This window comes from Protomyctophum bolini (assembly GCF_963924005.1).
Source record: "Protomyctophum bolini genome assembly, chromosome: 3".
Lineage (NCBI taxonomy): Eukaryota > Metazoa > Chordata > Actinopteri > Myctophiformes > Myctophidae > Protomyctophum > Protomyctophum bolini.
Window position 1 is genome coordinate 1,946,815 of NC_137864.1, and position 14,263 is coordinate 1,961,077.

The following is a 14,263-nucleotide window of genomic DNA, read 5'->3' on the forward strand; positions in this document are numbered from 1 at the left end:
CGTAGGTCTCTAAAGCGTAGGACGTAACGTAGGATGTAGGTCTCTAAAACGTAGGACGTAGGTCTCTACAGCGTGTGACGTAACGTAGGACGTAGGTCTCTAAAACGCAGGACGTAGCGTAGGACATAGGTCTCTAAAGCGTAGGACGTACGTCTCTACAGTGTAGGACGTAGGTCTCTAAAGCGTAGGACGTAGGTCTCTACAGCGTAGGACGTAACGTAGGACAGACGTAGGTCTCTAAAACATAGGACGTAGCGTGGGACGTAGGTCTCTACAGCGTAGGACGTAGGTCTCTACAGCGTGGGAGGTAACGCAGGACGTAGGTCTCTACAGCGTAGGACGTACGTATCTACAGCGTAGGACGTACGTCTCTACAGCGTAGGACGTAGATCTCTAAAACGTAGGACGTAGCGTAGGACGTAGGTCTCTAAAGCGTAGGACGTAACGTAGGACGGACGTAGGTCTCTGAAACATAGGGCGTAGCGTAGGACGTAGGTCTCTACAGCGTGGGACGTACGTCTCTACAGCGTAGGACGTAGATCTCTAAAACGCAGGACGTAGCGTAGGACATAGGTCTCTAAAGCGTAGGACGTACGTCTCTACAGTGTAGGACGTACGTCTCTACAGCGTGGTACGTAGATCTCTAAAACGTAGGACGTAGGTCTCTAAAACGTAGGACGTAGGTCTCTGAAGCATAGGACGTAGGTCTCTACAGCGTAGGACGTAACGTAGGACATAGGTCTAGGTAGCCTTTAAAGTGCGATAGCTCCTCCCACAAAGGTCAGAAATAAAAGTTAGTCGCGTCCACGCGTAGCTATCGATAAGACGAACGCGATGATATGTGGCTCGCTTCTGGTACTCAATTTTAAATTCAGCATTTCAACCAAAAACACATTCTTAGCATCGGTAACCCTATAAACCTTTCGATCAGGTAAAACTAGGGTTATCTAGGGTTAGGGTTAGGGGCTACGGGGGTCGCACGACAATGGCGGACATATCAGATCGTAGGCCTCGGAAAGCTGGAAACGCCAACGTCAATTACTTGTCTGACGGACGTATCGTTCAAGAGCTATCGCGCGTTGAAAACTAACCCTAACCCTAGCCAATTAAGAGAAGTCCGTGTGCTGGGAAACACATATCAGCGCGTTCGCCTCGCCGTTCTGAGTCGGAAAATGGTCTCGGTTTTTTACAGAAGATTTCTGGCGGCTAAGTGGCTAGTACACCCACTTCCCGACATCGTAGAGACACGAGACCACCACGGCTGTATTCAGCGGGAAAAAGTGAGTCTAGGGAGCCCGCTCCCGACGCTCAAAGACACTCGGAAGACCCAAAGGTCAAGCGTTGACATTTAAGGCTTTAATTTGCGGCCTCCCAGCTTTAAAATTCAATAAGATATTCAAAAAAATTGCTGTCTTCACAAACAAGACTGTTTCTAAATGTTTGAAGCGTCCCGAATCCGATGGAAGTGGTTTCGTAGCTCTCCGACACTGCTAACTCTCCGCCAAATCAAAAGAGACACGTTTTTTCAGCCCCTAGAGCTCAATTATTATTTTTTTTTTTCAAACAACACATTTTCTGAATCACTTTTTCATGCCGGATTTAATGGAATTGGTCCCGTTTTCCACAACATTTCGGGGGGCTGGGGACAGGAAGTGGGCGTTTACACCCACTTCCTGACGTCGTAGAGAGATAAGACCACCACCGTTGGAATCGGGGGGAAAAAGTAAGTGGGAATACATGCCCCTTGATTGGAAAAAATCACAGGAAATATGTCCTTTTTGGATGCAAAGGTGACATTTTTACAAACTTTAGCGCCCTTTTTCACCACTTTCCCAAGGTCAGACAGTCTCGTCGTTGATATATTCGGATTCAGCGGGAAAAAGTGAGTCCAGAGAGGTATCTGTCGGATTAAAAAAAAAAATGCACAACACTCCCTGTAGTTTGACGGTTAGCGCCACCTTTAGGCCCTTTCCAAAAGTCCTTTTGTTTCAAACAAGACATACTTTTGTTCAGAAGGTGAAGCTGAATCTGGGGAACCTGCTCCCGTCGCTCAAAGACACTCCTAAGGTCTAGGGTCAAGGTGTGACCTTGACAGGCTTCAAATGCGGCCTCCCAGCTTTACACCGGTGTGTGTGTGTGTGTGTGTGTGTGTGTGTGTGTGTGTGTGTGTGTGTGTGTGTGTGTGTGTGTGTGTGTGTGCGTGTGTGTGGGAGTGTGTGTGTGTGTGTGTGTGTGGGAGTGTGTGTGTGTGTGCATGCGTGCGTGCGTGCGTGCGTGAGTGTGCCATCATCAAATTCATAGAGTAGTGTGGTCACTGGTGTTTCTCAACCTTGTCAGGGCGTGACCCCATCCAAATTAATCACTTTTGAACTGGGGACCCTGACAAGAACATGGGATGCATTCCCTTTTGCTTGACTCCCGGTTCCACAGGAATAGGCCTATTTATATAGTGAAATAACCATCCATCATTTCCCATTTTTGTCTTGATCAGTGTTTGAACATGAAGTTTTATAGTAGGCTATTCTTCAATAGTATGCATTGCAATTATTTGAAAACCGTGTATTCATATTTGATGGTGTGCATGGTAAATAATTGGATGGCCAAAACACATTTATGTTTTATGTTTTACTTTTGGCTGTCTGCTAATCACAAGGTCATAAAATATCTCATATTGCTTTCTCTAGGCCCCCCCTCCCCCCTCTCTGTGTCTGTAACTGTAAAGAACCCAAACACGTTTTCTACTGAACTTTTCTATATTCTGGGTGAACAGACATTGTTATTATGACAATGTTACTTATTGTGAAACAAGTCGTTTTCCTTTGAGCCAAATGCTTTTATTTTGAAGGGAGTTTTGTGGGACATAGCTGTCGTGTATTGGTTACTGAAGTCACATGACCAGGAAGCAGGTGACGACAGGTAACAGAAATGTATAGGGACACCAAAGGTGATGTAACAGAATGTTATTATTGAGACTGGCAAGTTGGCTCTGCAGAGTTCCGCGTGTCTCTGCCTGTTTAGAGATGAGGTCTTCCACATTCACAAAGCAGCTGAGGACCTGTTTGTTAACATCAGAGGGTAGGCGCGCGTGCACACTCGCACACACACACACACACACACACACACACACACACACACACACACACACACACAGACACACAGACACACACACACACACACACACACACACGTGTGCGTAGGAAGCATCTACACACACATTTATGCCTGATTTATAATGTACATTTGGTGACTTGATGTGTACAAGCTACATTATGAATGTTGAGCATTTGTGATTTTTATGTCAAAACTCTTTTGCCGATTTAGGAATTTTTTACACACTCATAACATATTCAATGTCTCTATATTGTCACTGTTCTGCTTAACATCCTCAATTACACAATTGTTTGTCTTTATTAGTATAATAATAATAATTTATTGGAATCTTTAACACCTTCATGCCATGAGTTTAGGGTTTTCTTTTGTTTTCAACTTAAAATGTATTAATTTTTCATGAACAAGAATAGACAAAGACAGAAAGCAATAAGACAAACAATTGGACATTACAGTATGTGTTGCCATCTCAGGAAATAAAAGTAGTAGACAAATGCTATAATTGCAGGAGTTCACACACAGACAGGATAATAATAAAATGGAAACAATTTGTGAGCGAGCGCGCACGCACGCACGCACGCACGCACGCACGCACACACACACACACACACACACACACACACACACACACTGGGTTCAGGGTTTTCAATCAGTGCCTCTCTTCAATTTGTGTGTTTCAGATACAACAAACGCATCAACGACATAAGAGAATGCAAGGAACAAGCACTGTCTCATGCGTACGTATCCTAATCTCTCTTTGCCCTCCATCTCTTAATCTGCCTCTATCTGTCTATCTATCCATCCATACATCCTTCTCTCTTGTCTTTGTCTCTTCTCGCCTTTCCCTCTTTCTCAACCTGCTATCCTTTTATCTTGCATGCTTTTGCACTTGTTTAACCACTTTCTCTAATTGGCCACTCATTCCTCCATCCATTAGTCTTTTAGTCCTGCATCCCTTCACTTTTTAATCACTTAAACCTTATGCTTTTACGCCCCCTGATGTTTTCACGCTACACTAATAATATCTGTGTGTTCACCCCAGAAAAGGGATGGAAGAAAAAATGCTATTGAGAAACATTCCACTTATTGGCTGTCTGGGCCAGTTTCTTTGGCCAATGTCAATGGGCTGACATTACTGACCCTACCAAAATCCATTTAAGGTTTTAGTATAAAACAAAAAAAATATATAGTATGACCAGTTATTGAACTAGTAAAGGTAAAATATTTAATTCCTCCCCTGCTCAACCACCTGCCTTCTCTCCTCTTCTGTCAGTGGTACTCTCATCTTACCATGTTGTCCCGAAGGTGATAGAATATATAATTGAATGATGTGTCATTGGGCATCATCTATGTGTTTGATGTGCAGAGGCTCCATGCACAGAGAGAGACGCAAGTTTCTCCGCTCTGCTCTGAAGGAGTTGGCTACCGTCCTTGCTGACCAGCCTGGACTCCTGGGCCCAAAGGTAATATATAATGTCAACTTAACCCATTCTTGGGGTGGGAACCCCTTTTGGTGTTTTTAACTAAGCATTATGTTATGCTTTAGCTATTGAAAAATAGCAGATCTACAAGCTCATAGCGTGCCACCGAGTGGCGCACTACGAGCTTGTAGGTCTGCTATTTTCTTATTTTTATGATCAGTACTTTATTTTAGATTTTTTACAAACGCATACAACAGACAACCTAAAATACAGACACAAGCAACAACAGCAGAGTACGTATTCATGGACAGACAAGATAGATAAGAAAAAATTGAAAATAGTTTACATTATTTAGACGACCAAACGCAGCATCATCAACCGTATCATAATGTGTATTAATACAATAAACAATCAAGAGGGCATTGCCTGACCATGGATCACACCAAGGGACCTGCAACATGACTGAGGAACACGTCCCACTTCAGATCATATTTTAGGTCTGCTATTTTTGAAAAATCGTAAGGCACAAATCTTTGAATATATATTCTTTCAGAGCGAACGTTTTTTATTTATTCCGACGTCAGGCCTGGGTTAAAGAGTCGTGCTGCAATATTTGTATATTCTATGTTATGGAGTTCCTGTGGAGAGCCAGAAGTACAGGACCACAACGTTAGTACTGCGAATAATAATAATGGTGATTCCTGATCTGGTACTGGTACCCAGTTTATACAAGCTCAAAATCTGGGAATTTGAAATCACGCAATGCTTTAGCGCTTTGTCCCTTACTCCAAGTTGTGCATTGTGGGATTGGGATAATGCCTTTTCAATCGGGGCCAGAATACGTTATCACACAGTTTATTAAGGGAATACATTATGTTCTGATAACTAGTGTGACTCTGTCTTCTTATAAACCTAATGATTTAAGATGAACTTTTCTACTTTCTATTTAACACCTGCATGAGTTGGCCCTATAATGTTCTGATGAAGATAATGATACCAAAGTAGTGTGTTTTTTCTTTGTACAGTAGGTGTTCAAAAAGAGACCTTTCTCTCTTTTACTCTGTGTTCTCCACCTGCAGGCGCTGTTTGTGTTCATGGCATTATCGTTTGCCCGTGATGAAATCATCTGGCTCCTTCGTCACGCCGACAACATCCAGAAGAAAAGTACAGATGACTTCATAGACAAGTAAGCAAACACACACACACACACACGCACAATAATACACACACACTGATACATGATCGCACACAGTAATGTGTGTTTGGTTGCTATGTATATAATGGAATGTACATCGCTAGGCACGACAGAATTGTTGACCTATTAGCTAAGTTCATATGTTTCATCATCTGCCAAAATGTATAAGCACTCGTATGTTTTAACTGCCATGTTCATGTAGCCAGACTCAAATCACACTGTCGTGTGGTATTTGAGTCTATGATGATTTCAGATGTCACAGCTAATACACCAGATATTGTTGGTGTTGATGACAGTAGAGAAGTGACCATTTTGGAAGTGGCATGTACATTTGACCACAGTCTGGAAGAGGCATTCCTTACCAAGGTGCTTAAGTACCAGCGTCTTAAAGATGCTATTATACAGCTTGGCTACAAATGTAAACTACTTGTGTTCATATTTGGAAGCCTTGGTAATGTCCATAAATCAGTCGTGAGGTGCCTGCAGATTGCAGGCATGCCCAAGCTGAGAGCTGATCAGGCATCGGCAAAATTCTGTTCAGTGTCTGCAATAATTGGCAGTCGCCATATATGGAGAAGGCGATGCCCGTGATCTGTATCCTGAAGCACTTGTTGTAGAGTTTTCCAAGTTTGCGCATCCACTATTGTTTGTGTTCAAGAATTTCTTGTTAAGTGTGTGTGTGTGTGTGTGTGTGTGTGTGTGTGTGTGTGTGTTACAGACACATAGCAGAGTTGATCTTCTACATGGAGGAGCTGAGGGCCCATGTGAGGAAGTATGGTCCAGTCATGCAGAGGTACTACGTTCAGTATCTATCTGGTTTCGATGCTGTGGTGCTCAACGAACTGGTGCAGGTACACACACACACACACACACACACACACACACACACACACACACACACACACACACACACACACACACACACACACACACAAGCATTGAAAATGTCAGTGGGACAATCTTAATTAACGGGGGGAAGGGGGTTACTGAAACTACCCCTACCACCCATGGTTTCATATTCCTAATATTTATTTGTATGACAATGATGAATAATGGCTAAAGGAACATGCATCGATAACATTAATCACCGTAAAGCCCCATTCAGACCGAAGAAGCTGCTTTAAAAAGCAGAAGCAGAACTCTAAAAGACGCAGCTTTTTTCTGAGAAAGTGGGCGTGTACAAGGTACCTGTCACTCAAGCTGCCTGGACTGGCTGTCTGGCTTTTGAGACGAGAGACGGGCAGTTTGAGCAGATGCGCATTTGAAAGTCTAAAATGTAAAATAGCGACTGTAGAGGAGAAATAATGATATATTTAGTTACATCATAACCTATGTATGGATGAATAAATAATATAATCTTGGTAAACTTGTTTGTAAATAACCGAACGGACGGGATCTCAATCCTCCGTCTTCAGTGCTCATGTCTCCCCCCCACTCCGCTCTCGTCTCCCCCAGGCCACGAGCGAAACCCTCCGGGCATTGTTTTAAATGGCGGCTCTGTATGTAATGTTAATGTTGATTTAGAAAGAGCATACCGTAGAAATACAATTGTATGTATCCAGCACGTCGTAAAAGCAATTAAAACAGCTTATGTTTACGTGCGATTTCCGGACATTCAGTCCCAAGTCTCCCGTGGAAGGGAGCTCCTATCTCGGCGCTGTCTGAAATGATTCCCTCAAATAAATATATGCGATTGGTTTATCGATTCAGAACGCAGCAAACCAATCACAAAACATGGGCAACATATTGCATAAATAGAGGGGGTACATACAACTGATATAAAGGCTATTAATTATTTTTTAAAGGTATGATTCACGGTGCCCACGTTTCAACAATCAACATACAATGCAGCGACACACACACACACACACGAAAGTGGACCGACTTCTGGACCCTGTGACCCGGCCCGCGGAGGACCCCCTAAGTTGAGACTGGGTGTCGAGGAGCGTACACCAGTGGTCAACGCCCTGTGCTCAGGGCGAGGTCCCGCGACAAGGGCAATTAATTTTAGTGCGAGGAAACGTCCCGCAAATCGTCTCCGAGCACAGCTCTCCTCGGCGTTCCAGTACTGGGGACTACTGTACTGTGTACTGTGTGTGTGTGTGTGTGTGTGTGTGTGTGTGTGTTGTCTATCTATCTATATCTGCTAATTTATCAACCGTGTGTGTGTGCACTGTTTAGTCCACAATCAGCGTCAGCGACGGATAGCGTTCCGGAGAGTTCAGTTCAGTAGTCCATCCATAGCTTCGATGAGAACCGGAGGGGGGGGTGAATGCACGATGACTTGTCCCCAGAAACGTGACACTCGCGACGGCACACGGAACACAACCTGTTTTCACCGCTTCGACAACTTGTTTCTCATATAAACTTTAATTTCTATCACAAAATATGCTATGGTCTTGCCAAATATCCATTCATATTTCATATACAGCCCATATTCAAAAAGTTTTTTTTTTAATGCGGACAATTGGGTCGGACAGCTTTCCAGAGGGTTTTCGGTTTTGTAAAATGAGCTCAACTCCGCCTCCTCAAACCACGCTGTGCTCTGATTGGCTACACGCAGATTTTTAAAGCTCCAGCTTTTAAAAGCTGCTTTAAAGTTAAGGTCCGGTGAGAAAAAAAAAACGCAAAAACAAAAAAAAGCTGTGTTTCCAGCTTTTAAACGCAGAAGCTGTTCTGCATAGAGATAACATGGGACGAAGAAGCAGAAGCTAGCTTCTGCTTCTTCGGTCTGAATGGGGCTTAAGAATGGAACTTGTTTTTTCTATGCTAGAACCTCTCTGTGTGTCCAGAAGATGAATCAATCATCATGTCTTCCTTCGTCAACACGATGACCTCTCTCAGCGTCAAACAAGGTAAACATAAACTACTATACTGTAAATCATGGTTTGAGGTAATCATGTATGATCATTTAACCCTGAGAGTGTACAATTGCAACAGGTCATTCTTTCTTTATACAGTCTTTCAGTTCAATTAACCCATTTAGGCCTGAGGTCGAAATTAAAAAAAAAGTCTTCAAAATCCTGACGGCTTTCTGAAATGTTTCTGTTTCAGTTGTGCTCAATATTTCATGTCAAGGAAAGGACCCCAATATGAAAATATGTTGTTCCAGGGACCCCAACACAGAAGCAAAGAATTGAGTTAAAATGTTCACTCTGTAACAATATATATTCAAAGATGTGAGGCACATTTTCACCATTTAAAAGAAATAGCAGACCTACAAGCTCGTAGAGCGCCACTCGGCGTGAGCTTGTAGATCTTGTATAACATAAAAGGGGTTCCCGCGCAAAATGGGTTAATACTGGAATGTACTGTGTTTATATTATGCCAAAAACTGTTTCATGGTTTCTCTCTCTCAAAAAAATCTAAAAGGAAAAGAAAAACCTGGTACAACAGAATAACATTCATAAGCCAAACGCCAGCAGACAGTAAACATCAAAGATTAAATGCTTATGTCCATGTCAGCTCAGTGTTGTGGAATATAATTATTGAAGGATGATGTGATGTGTGTGAATATTGTTTTAAAAATAACATCAAACACAGTGTTGTGGTAATTTTGCACATGCTTGTTCCTTATAGTGGAGGATGGAGATGTGTTTGACTTCAGAGGCATGAGACTGGACTGGTTCAGATTGCAGGTACACACACACACACACACACACACACACACACACACACACACACACACACACACACACACACACACAGTTGAACTTGATACCAACTACATGTTATTCAGGAACAAATTGTATCGAACGAATTTGCTATATTTTCAAGATGTCTCTGGGCAAGCTGGATATTATGCGTTTATATTGTCAAACATATTTTGTGTAAATGTGTCCTTTTTTTCAAATTCAATGTCAATTCATGATCATGTCAATCAGAGATCAGCGGATGAGCTTTTTTGTCACCCGAATCCGAGTGTGCATATTTATAATCCGCCTGTTATCCCACCGCATAAATGACTTAATCCAATTTATATATCCGCAACCACCCGAAATCCGCTGCAGGGATATAGCCAATCTACAAGTTCAAGGAAAAATACTACTAACGCACGCACGCCGAGATTTGGTGCCTTTTAAAATAAAACTATATTATAAGCCTATAGATAGATGTCATTAGTTTGTTTCCGTTTTAAAAGTTATAAAACCTATAGATGGATGCCATTCATTTATTTCCAGCATTATTTCACCCGCGGTTTATCCGATATTAATTAATAATATATTCTTTTGACCCAAACTGCGGTTAACCGGCTAAATCCGCCATCCGCTGGTGTCTAATGTCAATACAATACAATACACAATGATGCTATAGTCTTCCGTTTGTCGTTCTCTTGTTTCTGATTCCTCAGACTTATTGCCACTTTCTTTGCATTTCGGTTCATCCCTACTTCCTGTTTTCCTTTTCCTCATTCCCTCTTCGTTTCCATCCAACCTGCCTTTCTTTCCCTGTTCATTTGGTTCGTTCCCTTCTATTCCATCTTTCTGTTCTTTATTCCCTCCCACCATGTCTCCTCTAGGCGTATACCAGTGTTTCTAAGGCCAGTCTGGGTATAGCAGACCACAGGGAGCTGGGGAAGATGATGAACACCATCATCTTTCACACCAAGATGGTGGACTCACTGGTGGAGATGCTAGTGGAGACCTCTGACCTCTCCATATTCTGGTGAGAGACACACACACACACACACACACACACACACACACACACACACACACACACACACACACACACACTTCTTATACATCAACACATTTACACAAAATAAATAATATATTTTTGTGTGTGCAGTTTCTACAGCCGTGCATTTGAGAAGATGTTTCAACAGTGTTTGGAGCTACCATCTCAGAGCAGACACTCCATCTGCTTCCCTCTGCTGTGTACACACTTCATGTCCTGCACACATGAACTGTGCCCCGAGGAGGTAACACACACACACACACACACACACCCAAAAGAAAAAAACACCCATAGTCCCAGCTAATGTGTTGTGTTTTTAGCAGAACATACTGTGTTGCAGTTTGTGTCCGCATAGAAATGACAAGTATAATTGTAGCCATAGAACAGCCCACATTGTGTGTTTATGTGTGTGTCTTCTAGCGCCACCACATAGGGGATCGCAGCCTGTCGCTGTGCAACATGTTCCTGGATGAAATGGCCAAACAGGCCAGAAATCTCATCACTGACATTTGCACGGAACAATGTACTCTCAGTGACCAGGTACGTACTGTACACGCACACTACAACGCCTATTTTTGGTCAATGGGACGACACGAATGAGACAATTTGAATATAACGCAGTATCAATTCTTTGTTGCCAAGTATGTTGTTCATATTTCCGTTCTGCTAATGACAAAGTGATCTACCATTAACCCATTTTGACCTGAGATCAGATTTAAAAAAAAAGTCTTCTACATCCTGACAGTTTTCTGAAAAAGCTATGTTTCTATGTCAGTCGTTCTTCGACTGTTCAAAAATAGCAGATCTACAAGCTCGTATGATTGTTGTATAATTGCAATATTACACGAGAGGGTGTTCTTCATCGTCATTAATGCATGCCTGCGATGCTGCAGGAGAGTTCCGAGTGCATTAATGACTATAAAGAACACCCTCTCGTGTAATATTGCTTAATGAATTAACTAACTGGTTTAAGACAGCCAACACTAGGCCTATGCTATTACAAGATATTAGCATTAGCAACCATCCTACCAGATGTGTCCAATGGTTTTGTTGTCTTGTAGCAACATTTGGATGAATTTAATATATACATGCAATATTACTACTACTATACTTGTTTTGTCTCCAGCTGCTTCCTAAGCACTGTGCCAAGACCATCAGCCAGGCCGTCAACAAGAAGAGTAAGAAAGCTACAGGGAAGAAAGGAGAGCCGGAGCGAGAAAAGCCTGGAGTTGAGAGCATGAGGAAAAATAGATTACTGGTCACCAAGTGAGTTATCTCTGACACACACACACACACACACACTAGAACATTATTATTCAATAAGAATTGTAAATCCTTAACCCATTTTGACCTGAGATCAGATTCTAAAAATGTCTTCTACATCCTGACAGTTTTCTGAAAAAGCTATGTTTCTATGTCAGTCGTTCTTCGATTTTTCAAAAAATAGCAGACCTTCAAGCTCAAAGCGCGCCACTCGGTGGCGCGCTTTGAGCTTGTTTTTTTTTTAGCTTGTCTTTTCAATAGCTAAAGCATAACATAATGCTAACACCAAAATGTTGAAATTCTTGTCATTTAAAACGAAATGTGAAAGGTTTGTTTTCAATGTACTGTGTGTGTATTTCTGTTATTGTAGAGCCAGGGGTTAAACGGGTCACAATAATAACCTGACTTCACAGCCTTGTGTGTTCTCGTACAGACAGCAAAGTGTTTGAAACGTATACTTTGTTGTTGTCTTCTTTCAGTCTGGACAAGTTGCACACAGCCCTGTCTGAGCTGTGTTTCTCCATCAACTACGTTCCCAACATGGTGGTGTGGGAACACACCTTCACACCGCGAGAATACCTCACCTCACATCTAGAGATCAGATTTACCAAGTAAATACATGTACACACTGCAAATACTCACATGTGTTTGATTGCTCAATGTTACACTGCGACCTCTAAAGCCTGCTGTAAATGATCCCCAAAATAAATATTGCTGTTGTCCTCAAATGTTGATGCATGTATCATGTATGTAGATAATGAATTATGATTTGTCATCAGTGGATACAAATTACATTATGTATGTATTTATTTATATTTATCTTAACGTTATTGTCTAGCGAAATGTTCTAATTTAGCTACAGTTGTCAAAACACGTGCAAACATAAAGTAAACCTTTGTCTGTGTTCATCTTGTTACCTTTTATTCACATGGAAAGCTAAACTGTTTCATGTGTATGTGTCAGGTCTATTGTGGGGATGACCAATGACCATGTACAACCAGGCTACTCAGGAGATAGCCAAGCCCAGCGAGCTACTGACCAGCGTCAGGGCCTACATGACCGTCTTACAGTCCATAGAGAACTATGTCACTATTGACATTACCCGCGTGTTCAACAACGTGCTGCTGCAGCAGACCCAGCACCTAGACAGCCATGGAGAACCCACCATCACCAGCCTTTACACCAACTGGTAAGATGACCGAGACCGGGTGGCGCCCGCTGGCCTAGTGGTGGCCTGACGGCGTGTTGCGTGTTTGAGTACCGTATCATGAACTTCATGGCAACCTTTGCTGCATGTTGTCTACATGTTGTCTCTGTAAGACAGCCCTCCCCTATACACCGGGAGGAGCAGTGCACCATTTCTTACATTATTTATTTAAAGACCTTTTAAGCGTCGTACGAAGCCAACTCTTGTCGTGACAAATCATGACAACAAACACAATTTTTCGGGCCAAACAAAGAATTAGAAAATAGAAAAAAACAAATTTTTTGTTGTTTTTCTTCTTTGTAATTATTTGTTTGGTCCAAAATATTGTGTGTGTTGGCATGATTTGTCACGACAAGAGTTGGCTTCGTACGACGCTGAAAAGGTCTTTAAAAAAATTAATTTAAGAAATGCCTATGGGAAAAATGCATTGGGATTCATTTCCTGGGCCACTCGTTGTTCTGAAAGGGGGAGGGACTGCGACGCTCTATAGGGGTGGCTTTCAGGACTATTCTTTAGATTAGGGTCTGAGAGGTTAAATCTCATCAAATGGTGGCCAGTGGCTCAAATGCCAAATAAATAATGGGCCTTGAAATGAAAAGGGTTGAAAACCACTGTCATGAACCCATCACTGGCTGTGTTGTTAGGGTTAGGAGCAACACTACGTCAACCGTACGTCCCACAAACGCTAATATGGTATCCGTTTCGCATTCGGGTTCTTGGAAACGCCCCCCAGCCACTGCGTTAGTTTGACTGAGGTTAGGTTTAGGTATAGTTTTACTGAGGTTAGGGTTAGGTATAGTTTTACTGAGGTTAGGGTTGGGTTTAGGTATATTTTTTACTGAGGTTAGGGTTAGGTATAGTTTTACTGAGGTTAGGGTTAGGTTTAGGTATATTTTTACTGAGGTTAGGGTTAGGGTTAGGTTTAGGTATATTTTTACTGAGGTTAGGGTTAGGTTTAGGTATAGTTTTACTGAGGTTAGGGTTAGGGTTAGGTTTAGGTATAGTTTTACTGAGGTTAGGGTTAGGTTTAGGTATAGTTTTACTGAGTTTAGGGTTAGGGTTAGGTTTAGGTATAGTTTTACTGAGGTTAGGGTTAGGGTTAGGTTTAGGTATAGTTTTACTGAGGTTAAGGTTAGGGTTAGGGTTAGGTTTAGGTATAGTTTTACTGAGGTTAGGGTTAGGGTTATGTTTAGGTATAGTTTTACTGAGGTTAGGGTTAGGTTTAGGTATAGTTTTACTGAGGTTAGGGTTAGGGTTATGTTTAGGTATAGTTTTACTGAGGTTAGGGTTAGGGTTAGGTTTAGGTATAGTTTTACTGAGGTTAGGGTTAGGGTTAGGTTTAGGTATAGTTTTACTGAGGTTAGGGTTAGGGTTAGGTTTAGGTATAGT

General features: G+C 42.1%; 1 protein-coding gene across 1 annotated transcript in view; it reads left to right on the forward strand.

Annotated features, from left to right (window-relative positions):
* The window catches only part of LOC308313417 (nck-associated protein 1-like), a gene marked incomplete at both ends in the record, with an annotated part of 39,105 nt that extends 26,245 nt beyond the window's left edge, over positions 1 to 12,860 (forward strand). The window contains 14 exon segments of the mRNA XM_080760515.1: positions 2,957 to 3,075; positions 3,789 to 3,845; positions 4,475 to 4,571; positions 5,609 to 5,715; positions 6,443 to 6,575; positions 8,498 to 8,579; positions 9,304 to 9,362; positions 10,244 to 10,389; positions 10,516 to 10,648; positions 10,825 to 10,944; positions 11,531 to 11,670; positions 12,147 to 12,278; positions 12,631 to 12,643; positions 12,648 to 12,860. Of these exon segments, the coding sequence (XP_080616641.1) occupies positions 2,957 to 3,075; positions 3,789 to 3,845; positions 4,475 to 4,571; positions 5,609 to 5,715; positions 6,443 to 6,575; positions 8,498 to 8,579; positions 9,304 to 9,362; positions 10,244 to 10,389; positions 10,516 to 10,648; positions 10,825 to 10,944; positions 11,531 to 11,670; positions 12,147 to 12,278; positions 12,631 to 12,643; positions 12,648 to 12,860 (1,551 nt within the window).
* Between the last annotated feature and the right edge of the window lie 1,403 nt (positions 12,861 to 14,263).